This window comes from Tupaia chinensis, unplaced genomic scaffold, assembly GCF_000334495.1.
Source record: "Tupaia chinensis unplaced genomic scaffold, TupChi_1.0 Scaffold148488_1, whole genome shotgun sequence".
Classification (NCBI taxonomy): Eukaryota; Metazoa; Chordata; class Mammalia; order Scandentia; family Tupaiidae; genus Tupaia; species Tupaia belangeri.
In genome coordinates, this window is record NW_006208337.1 from 331,721 (window position 1) to 341,860 (window position 10,140).

At 41.0% G+C, this 10,140-nt stretch overlaps 1 protein-coding gene across 1 annotated transcript in view; it reads left to right on the top strand.

The window, feature by feature from the left end:
* Window positions 1-10,140, top strand: part of PRKDC (protein kinase, DNA-activated, catalytic subunit) — a 203,018-nt gene that overhangs the window by 137,263 nt on the left and 55,615 nt on the right. The window contains exons 62-63 of the mRNA XM_006170448.3: window positions 6,371-6,550; window positions 10,067-10,122. Coding sequence (XP_006170510.1) covers window positions 6,371-6,550; window positions 10,067-10,122 — 236 coding nt within the window. The remainder of the gene's footprint in view (window positions 1-6,370; window positions 6,551-10,066; window positions 10,123-10,140) is intronic.

The window sequence follows — 10,140 nt, forward strand, 5'->3', positions numbered from 1 at the left end:
TGTTGTTTTTTTTGTTTTTTTTTTTTTTTTTTTTTTTTTTATGGCTGAATAGTTTTCCATGGAGTAAATGTGCCACAATTTTTCAACCCATTCATCTGTTTGTGGACATCTGGATTGGGTCCATGTCTTAGCAATTGTGAATAATGGTGCAGTGAATATAGTTGTGCAAGCGCTTTTGCGAGTAAGCGCACTTCTGTCCTTGGGTAGATACCCAGGAGTGGAATTGCTGGATCATATGGTAGTTCTATTTGAAAATCTTTGAGGAACCTCCATATCATTCTCCACAGTGGCTGTACCAGTTTACATTCCCACCAACAGTGTAGGAGTGTTCCCCTTTCACCACATCCCCTCCAGCACTTATCATTATTATTATTTTTTTTAATCTCCAATCTGACTGGGGTTAGGTGATATCTCATTGTAGTTTTGATCTGCATCTCCCTTACAATGAGGGATGCTGAGCATTTTTTCCATATACTTTTTGTTCTATTTTTTTCCTTAGAGAGTTGTTTCTTTAGCTGATTTTCCCATCTTGTAATTGGGTTGATCATTTTCTTCCAGGTAAGCCGCTTGAGTTTCCTGTGTATTCTGGTTATCAGTCCCTTATCTGAAGCACAGTTAACAAAAATTCTCTCCCATTTTTAGGGTTGTTGATTCACACTAAGGTATCTTTTGCTGTACAGAAACTTCTTAATCTGATGTAAACCCACCTGTCTATTTTGAGGATTATTGCCTGTGCTTTGGGAGTCTTGCTTAAGAAGTCTTTGCCTACCCCAATGTCTCCCAGAGTTTCCCCAGTGTTTTCCTTTTCAATTTCTTTTTTAAAGTTTTCATCGTTTTCCTTGTAGAGTTCTTTGACTTCCTTGGTTAGTTTTTGTTTGTTTGTTTGAGAGGTTTTTTGCTATAGGGTATGTGTGCTTGCCAGAAAGACGGAGAGAGACAGAGAGACAGAAAGCGAGAAATCACTCCCCAGGGGGAATGGCCACACTGCAGTCCCTTCTCCTCCATTCTCCTCTTGGGATCTTGGGCACACATGCACACGCGCCCAGTGTGAGTTTAAGCCATGGGTCCGGGACTCGAGCCACAGTCAACTACATGGGAGTCCAGCAGCATAACCCTTTTGCCAACTGCTGGTCCCTCTTTGATACGTTTTATTTCTAAGTATCTTATACTCCTTGTGGTTATGGTAAATGGGATTACTTTTTTCAGTTCTGACTCTGCTTGTTGCTTTTATATAGATATGCTATAGATTATTTTAAGTTAATTTTGTATCCTGCCACTTTACTGTATGCAATTATTACTTCGAGAAGTTTTTTTGTGGATATTACTGGGTACAATCATGTCACCTGCAAACAGAGATCGTTTCAGCTCTCTTTCCCCCCTATTGGAATGCCTTTTATTTTCCTCTCTTTCCTGATTGCGCTGGCTAGGACTTCCAGATCTATATTGAATAGGAACGGAGAAAGTGGGCAGCCTTGTCTTGTGCCAGTTTTTAGTAGAAAAGCTTTCAGCCTTTCTCCATTCAGTATAATGTCAGCTATAGGTTTTTCATAGATGGCTTTTATTAAGCTGAGAAATGATCCTTCTATGCCAGTATTACGGAGAGTCCTATTCATAAAGGAGTGTTGTATTTTGTCAGATGGTTTTCAAGCATTGATTGAAATGATCATATGGTTTTTTATCTTTCTTTCTATTGATATGATGTGTTACACTTACGGTTTTATGTATGTTGAACCACCCTTGCATTCCTGAAATAAAGCCTACCTGGTTGTGATGAATAACCTTTTTTATATGCTGTTGAATACAGTTAGCAAGTATCTTGTTGAGAAATTTTACATCTATATTCATCAAAGATAGGTCTGTAGTTTTCCTTTTTGTTGTATCTTTATCTGTTTTGGAATCAGGGTAATGGAGGCTTCATAGAACGAATTAGGAATGGTTCTTTCCTTCTGGATCTCTAGAAACAGTGTGAGTAGAATGGGGGTTACCTCTTATTTAAAAACTTTGTAAAATTCAGCAGTAAAGCCATCGTGACCTGGGCTTTTTTTGTTGGGAGGCTATTTATTACTGATTCAGTTTCCTTGCTTGTTATGTGCCTATTCAGGCTTTCGATATCCTCTTGAGTCAATCTTGGTAGAGTATGTGTCCAGGAATTTGTCCGTCTAGATTTTCTTCTTTGTTGGCATATAGTTGCTCATATTATCCTCTAATGATGTTTTGTATTTCTGTTATGTCTATTGTAATGTTGCCTGATTCATTGTGAATTTGATTTATATGGTTTCTTTCTCTCTTCTTAATTAGTCTAGCTAATGATGTGTCAATCTTGTTTATCTTTTCAAAGAACTAGTTTTGCTTTAATTTATTTTCTGTATAGTTTGCTTATTTTCTGTTTCATTTATTTCTGCTCAAATCTTTATTACTTCTTTTCTCCTGGCACTTTTTTGATTTTGTTGTTTTTTGCAATTCCCCGAGGCATGATATTAGGTTGTCCTTTTGTCACCTTTCCATCTTTTTCTTGTGTGCACTAATAACTATGAACTTCCCTCATGACTGCTTTTTCAGTGTCCCATAAATGATGGCAACTTGTGTACTCACTATCATTTGTTTCTGTGAATCTTTTGATTTCAGTCTTAATCTCTTCAGTAGTCATGAAAGTCATTCAGAAGTAGGTTTCGTTTCCATGTATTTGTGTATTTTCGAGTTTTTTTCCTGAGATGATTCCTGACCAATTCCATCATGGTCAAAGAAGATGCTGAATATAGTTTCTATGCCTTTGAATCTGTAAAGGCTGCTTTTATGCCCTATGATGTGGTCAGTCTTTGAGAAAGTACCATGTGGAGCTGAGAAAAATGTATATATTGTGTTTTTTGGGTGGAAAGTTCTATAGATGTCTATCAAGTCCACCTGATGTATGGTATCGTTAAGGTCCTAAATCTCTTTGCTTGTTTTTTGTCTCATTGACCTGTCTAAAAGAGACAATGGGTGTTGAGATCCCCAACAATGATTGTGTTACAGTCTTATCTCTCCTTTTAGATCTAGCAGTCTTTCCTTTACATATTTGGGGTGCTCCTGAGTTGGGTGCATAGATATTTATAAGCGTAATATCTTCTTGAATTAGCCCTTTTACTACTGTGTAATGCCCTTCTTTGTCTTTTCTGTTTTTTGTAGTAAAGCCTATGTTGTCTGAAATCAGTATAGCGACTCCCGCCGTTTTTTGGTTTCTGTTTGCATGGAATACCTTTTGCAGCCCTTCACTTTTAGTTTATGTATATCTTTATCCATGAGACGGGTTTCTTGTAGGCAGTAGATGGAGAGTTTCTGGTTTTTAATCCTGTCTGTGTCTCTTGATTGGTCCCTGATTCTTTTTTATAGTGTCCAATTCTTCTTTCATATCATGGAAACAGTTCCTCATCTCTTGGAGCTCAACGTCTCTTTTCTCTTGCCTCTCATAGAATTTTGTTATTATAGGGACGAGCAGTTAGTGTAATGGCTATGTCGCGGGACTCCCATGTAGTCGATTGCGGTTCGAGTCCCAGACCCGGTGACTTAAAACTCACTCCAGGTGCATGTGCATGTGTGCCCAAGATCCTGAGAGGAGAATGGAGGAGAAGGGATTGTGGTGTGGCCATTCCCCTGGGGGATGATTTTTCGCTTTCTGTCTCTGTCTCTCTATGTCTTTCTGGTGAGTACACGCTCCCTATAGTAAAAACCTCTCAAAAAAAAAAAAAAAAAAAGAAAGAATTTTGTTATTATAAATATTCTAAATTCTTTTTCTGACATTTTGGTAGTACTCTCTCATTTTTCCCTACTTGGAGACAAGTTACAGTGTCCCTTGCTAGAGATGTACTGCTTGGTTCTCTCATTCATTTTTTTTTGGAGAGGTTTTTGCTATAGGGCCTGTTCGCTCACCAGGAAGACAGAGAGTCAGAAAGGAAGAATTCACCCTTCAGGTGGGATGGCCATTCCACAGTCCCTTCTCCTTCAGTCTCCTCTTAGGATCTTGGGTATGCACGCACACACGCCTGGCGTGAGTTTAAGCCACTGGGTTTGGCACTCGAACTGTGGTCAGCGATGTGGGAGTCCAGTGACATGGCCATTACGCCAACTTCCGGTCCCGATTCTCTCATTCTTGAGGCTTTTCTTTGATTTTTTTTTGTCATTTAGTAATGTACTCACTTCTGTCCAATATGTTGGAGAATTCTCTGACTGTGAGCTTGTGTGTTTCCCCACCTGTGAAATGTTTTGGTGCTATTTTCTCCCTCCTGCTGTGTCCTCCAATGCGAATCACCGGAGGAGTTTTGCAATTTTACTTTTGAAGGAGTATTTCACTATTTTTGCAACCAGTACAGTGAGGTGCAAAGAATTCTCTGAAACTCACAATGTTCAGCTGTTTAGCTACTATACACCTAGTCGTCTATAGGCAGTGGGTAAAGGCTGAACAGTAAACAGGAAACTAAGGTAAAAGAAAAACAACATAGGTGATAGAAATAGGGAGAAAAAGACAAAGAACAAAAGGAAAGTACTAGAATAAAAAGAGAAAACAACTAAAAAGAAAAACAAATGGATTTGCGGAAAATGAGATTGGGTTAAAAATGGAAAACCACGCGGTGCCACCAGAGGCTCAGGTGAAGATGCCTGGCTGCTTTCCACCCTGGATAGGGGAAGAAGAGAGAAATTAACAAGAGAAAGGCACAAGCAGGGCAGAAACACTGTTTTTTTAGAAAGAGGGAAAAAAAGAAAGGACAGTGAAGGGGGGCAGCGCTGGCCTGCCTGGCCAACATGGGGGTCCGGAGTGGGTTCCCTGGCGGAAAGAGGCTTTAGGGCCTTGAGCTGAATCCAGAGGCCCAACAGAGGCTAAGGTGAAGATCCCTATAACTTACTTTAATTGACACAGGGTACATGTGCTCTCCAAGGAGAGGGAGAGAGAGAATCCCCAAAAGGTAAAGTCATGCTACAGTAATTTTCCTTGATTTTTCTTTCTTGTCAAGATTTTGGGACAGGCGCGCACATGTACACACACACACACACACATGTGCGTGCGTGCACTGGGCATGTTTTTCAAGTTCCTGGGACCTGGACTCAAATCATGGTTGACTTTGTGGATCTGGCTCCCAATGCATAGCACCTAAGCATTGCACCAAGGGGCCAGCCCATGTTTATAACGTTATTTTTATTAATTTCTAGTTTTGCTATAGGGCATGTACACTTGCCAGAGAGAGCAAATGGAAGAAAGAGAGAGCGTCCCTCGGGATGAGTAGGCTGCAGTTCCTTCTCCACTCTCCTCTCAGGATTTTGAGCACATACACCTACGGTTTGGGGTGTTTTTTTAAGCCACCAAGTCTGGAACACAAATGGCTCAGTCAGTCATGTGGTTCCACACCTTAATTACCACACCACCTGGCTGAGCCCATATTATAGTTTTTATAAAAAGATAAATGCATACTTTAAGCAACAAAAAACATACCAAATGCTTATGTTTTATTTAAATGTAGCTTTTATTAAAGTAATTTAAAGTTTTATATTTCTTGCATATATGCCTTCACCTGACAGATATAAACACCGTGTGCCAGCGATGTACCAACGACTGCTCTTGGTACTGGTGTTTCAGACACAGCTACAGGTCATGTTCCTGTGGTCATTGGGCATGTGAGAGTAAAGCCACAAAGATCAGGTCACTTCCTGTTAAAAACAGAAATGCCATCAGGGTCTTCAGCATTTTCATAAGAGGACTTTGCAATTAATTTTTTTTTTTAAAGAAAGATTTTTGCTGTAGGGCACATGTGCTCACCAGAGAGACAGAGAAATAGAGAGAAATGCCCTCCAGGAGGGTTGGCCATTCTGTAATTCCTTCTCCGTTCTCTTGGGATTTGGGGGCACGTACGCACATGCATCTGGCGTGAGTTTTAAACTGCCAGGTCTGGGACTTGAATCATAGTCGACCATGTGGGAGTCTAGCAACATAACCATTACGCCATCTGCAGGTTCCTAAAGTTGGCATTTTATTTAAGCCCATCAGTTGTTGTTTTTTACGCTTTACCAAGATGATGGTTCAAGGGTAACACCTGTAAGCCCACCCTTGTCTTTGTCTGAGAGCATTGCACTAAGCACGTGGCGTGATCATTTTGGCTCATCTTTACCACAGCCCGTTGAGCTGCAGCTTGCTGGGCTCCTTCTGGAGATGAGGAATTAGGGGCCTAGACTTGACTCGGTACAAGCTATGTGGTTATCTGTTAAAGCTTTCTACACAGAATTGAGATATATAATGGATGGGTTCATAACAGTTTATATTTTCAAATCAAATTCCGATAATGTTGGTGAGTTACAGCATTTTTAGTTCAGAACATAATTTGTTTTTATTTTGAATTTTTTACAGAAAGATCCCATAATTGCTAAACAGCTGTTTAGCAGCTTGTTTTCTGGGATTCTGAAAGAGATGGATAAATCAAAGACGACATCTGAAAAAAACAGCATCACGCAGAAGTTGCTCCAAGACCTCAATCATTGTCTTAGCACTACGTTCTTTTTCTTTCCACCCTTTGTCTCCTGCATCCAGGTAAAAAGTCTGTGCACGCTCGCTCAGACAGCGCACTGTCTGCCTTGGCCTCACATTTTGGCTTCAACAGCCTCGTTGCCCACGCCGACACTCTTGTCCTCACAGTGTTTCATAGGGAATTGGGCTGTTTGGGTTTCTTCTTCTCAAGTGGGAGCTATCATTTATTTGTAATTTTCCCTATAGAAAGCTTCTATATGACAGAATAATTGAAAATCAAACTTGGTATGAAGGTGTAGTTTTGTAATAAGCGTATCTCTTCTGTGTTTTGACTGAACCCTGCATCTCTATAACTGTTTTCTTACACGGCACCTCAACAGATTCTCACTTACCTCTGGTTTTGTCCTTCAAAGAGGGTGGCAATGAAGAGGCCAAGTCCCCTGTCCTAGAGCATGCCTTCCAGACAGGTGACCAGGTCATGAAAAAGGTGAAACAATACTGAGGCTTCAGAAAGTTTGCAGAGAAAGGAATTAAAGTATGAGTTTGATTTGGTGCGAAAACGTTTTGAAATCCAAGGATAAAATCCATCCTTTTTTCATTATGCACAGTTTCCATGAGCTTTTTAGAGGCCCTCTTGTGTAGAAGTATGAGTGTGAGGGAGAAACGACCCAGTGATCACATAGAGCCCCCTTGGTCAGGGTGGGGGGTGTCATGGCGGTCCAAGAGGTCCTCTTAGGCAAGGCATTGTGCACAAAGAAGCTCGTATAGGTGTACACCCAGCTACCGCGTGAAGATCCATGTCAGAAGATGAGTGCTTCGTGTAAGAAACATTTCCTGTGCCTTTCCATTACAGATTCCTTACTAGAAAATTCTCTTTGATTCATTTTTTAGTATTTTTGTATCCAGCAGCATCTCAGAAGTAATTAAGAAATTTCATTTTATTTGTTTGCTGGAGGATACACGCTCTTGCCAGAGAGGCACAGAAAGAGGGAGAGAGAGGAGAAAGCATCCTGTATGGCAGGTGGTCACACTGCAGTCCCTTCTCATCCACCTCTCTGTCCTGCCAGGACTCTGGGCACATGCACACATTCCCGGCATGTTTTCCAAGCCACCAGGTCCAGGACTCAAACTGCTAGTTGGCCACGTGGTATCTGGCTGTCTCAACCCCCTGCCTATGAAGCCAGTCCTATGAAATTTTATTCTTTAATATTTTTTATTGGTAGCATTGGTCTATAAATTTATCAAGTAATAATTCTTTTAAATAAAGTTCTTAGTTTCTTCTGTTCATTTTACATGGAACTGTATAGTTTCTAAGTATGTGTGTGTGTGTGTGTACATATATATGTATATATACATATATAAATTAATCATTAATTTTATATATAGTATACATATATATATATATAAATATATATATTCTGTTTTTATTGGTTTGTAAATTATAAATATTATTCCTTCATTGTTTTTCTCCTTGCCACACTCAAGAAGTTTGAATAATTGTATTGAGTCAGTTAATATTTCAGAATAAGTTCCTCATTACTTTGTATCCTGAAGTGATTTTTAAAATCTTCCTAGTTTTGACCTAACATTTATAAAAGACTAGTTTTTCGGTACTGTTTAGGAGAGTCATTAACCATCATTGAGTTCATAAATAAGTTCCAGAGCCGACTGACTGCCGCTGACTTCGAACCTGCAGCCTGTGTGCAGATCAGAGCCTGCAGTTGGCCGTGTTTGTTAGGATGACTCTGTGGGGGCCCGTATCTGGGGCTGCGGTTTCTCTCTTCCCCATGTCATCTAGTACGTTTGGCCCAGTATTTACGCAGATTCTTGTTCTTGAAATGATGACTAAAGTAAAAGTTTATATAACTAAAAGTTTATCTTTTGCTTAGCAAATCATTGTTTATACAGTATAAAATGATACTGTAAACAGGATTGAACAGAGTAGTTCATCTTGCAAATAACCTTAAAGAACTCATTTAAATTATGCAAATATTTACATGTAAAGGAATGATATCCCAATGATAGTCATTTATTCATTGGAACCATTCCACGTAAGACTGCCGGTCACACAGCACAGATGAGGTTACAGCCTCAGTCAGGAACAGCATTCTGCGCCACTGGGCCTAGACCCTCGAAGGCACCCCAGATATGCTGAACAAGGTTACTTGAAATTTTCAATGTATATTTACTCAAAAACATTCTGTCCTGGGCTGGCTCTGTAGCAGTGGTTCAGTGTTACACACAGGGAGTTTCCACACGGCCAGCCAGATGCCAGGCCCAGTGGCTTGGAAAACATGCCAAATGCCTGTGCATGTGTGTCCCAGACCCTGGCAGGACGGGAAACAAGGGGAGAAGGATTGGGCATAACCACACCACACTGGGGATGCTTTTTCTCTGGCCCTGTCTTTAATGAGTGCACGTGCCCTTTGGCAATAAGTAAGGAACAAGAGAGCAATTCTGAATCTTACTGTGGGCTTCCCTCTCCGATTCAGAGTGATGTCTCAAAATCTAAGATTTCCCTGAGACAGGACTTTTGTTGTGTTTTTGTGTTTGGTTTTCTTTCTGTGTGCCACTAGCTCCTTCTAAGGCCATAGAGATAGAAAAGGAAAGAGGACAATGAGAAAGCAGCCTACGGGCATAGTCATAGGGTAGTCCCTTCTCAGTTTCTCCCTCGTCTCTGGATTTTGGGCACACATGCCCACGTACCACCATGTTTCTCGAGCCACTAGGCCAGGAGTTGAACCCTGTAGTCAGCCGTATGCATCCAACTGCCGCGTCCACTACACACGCCACTGGTCAGCATGACAAGCACGTTTGTGTGATTGCTTGGGTCCTTCCATTACTCCTAAAGTCGGACTTAAGTTGACTTTGGTAGCTTGTCCAGGTATTGGTCTGTGCACAGTGCAGTACGAGGGGACGGGAAGGGGCTGACGCAGACAGGCGGGGAGCCTGACTTTGCAAGGTGTGTGCACAGACACATATGCAGCCCATATACACACCTGAAGACTGCTTTATGGCAGTACTGTCATGCTGTCGATTTGGGGGTTATTTTTCATAACTTTGGTGTATTTAGGACTCTCAAATTTAGAGTTAAAAGTAAAGGTCATTGTAATAGTTTCTGCAATCCTCTATTACTGAACGAGTTAGGCCCTGGGTAGAAAAGATGGGAAAGAAAGAGGGGTTGATGGATTAGTGGACTGATGGATTCACTCACTTCTTGGTGATTGGATATGAAGTCGCTGTGTTTCTGCTCTTTTATTGCTGGGTCAGGCTAAGTATTCCCAGCAATTGGAATTGTTGTTTGGATATACAGAATGTATATAGAAAGAAATCTTTATGCGTTGCTAGTATTTTTCTTGCTTTAAGTTGATCTCTGGATTCTAAGTGTAAAAGTAAAAGGGCATTTCCTCCTCTGAGCAATTTGATTACCAAGGGAAAATTTGTTAGTAATTACAGAGAAATGTGGCGATAACACCACCCAGGTCAGTGCTGTCATCTCTATATGGTGAAGGAAGCCCTCAGTGGGAAGGGAGGTCCAAGGCCCACAAGCTAAACAGCGCACGTGTTCCTGCCTCACAGGAGATCAGCTGCCAGCATGAGGCCTTGCTGGGCCTGGACCCGGCGGCTGTGAGTACTGGCTGCCTGGCCAGCCT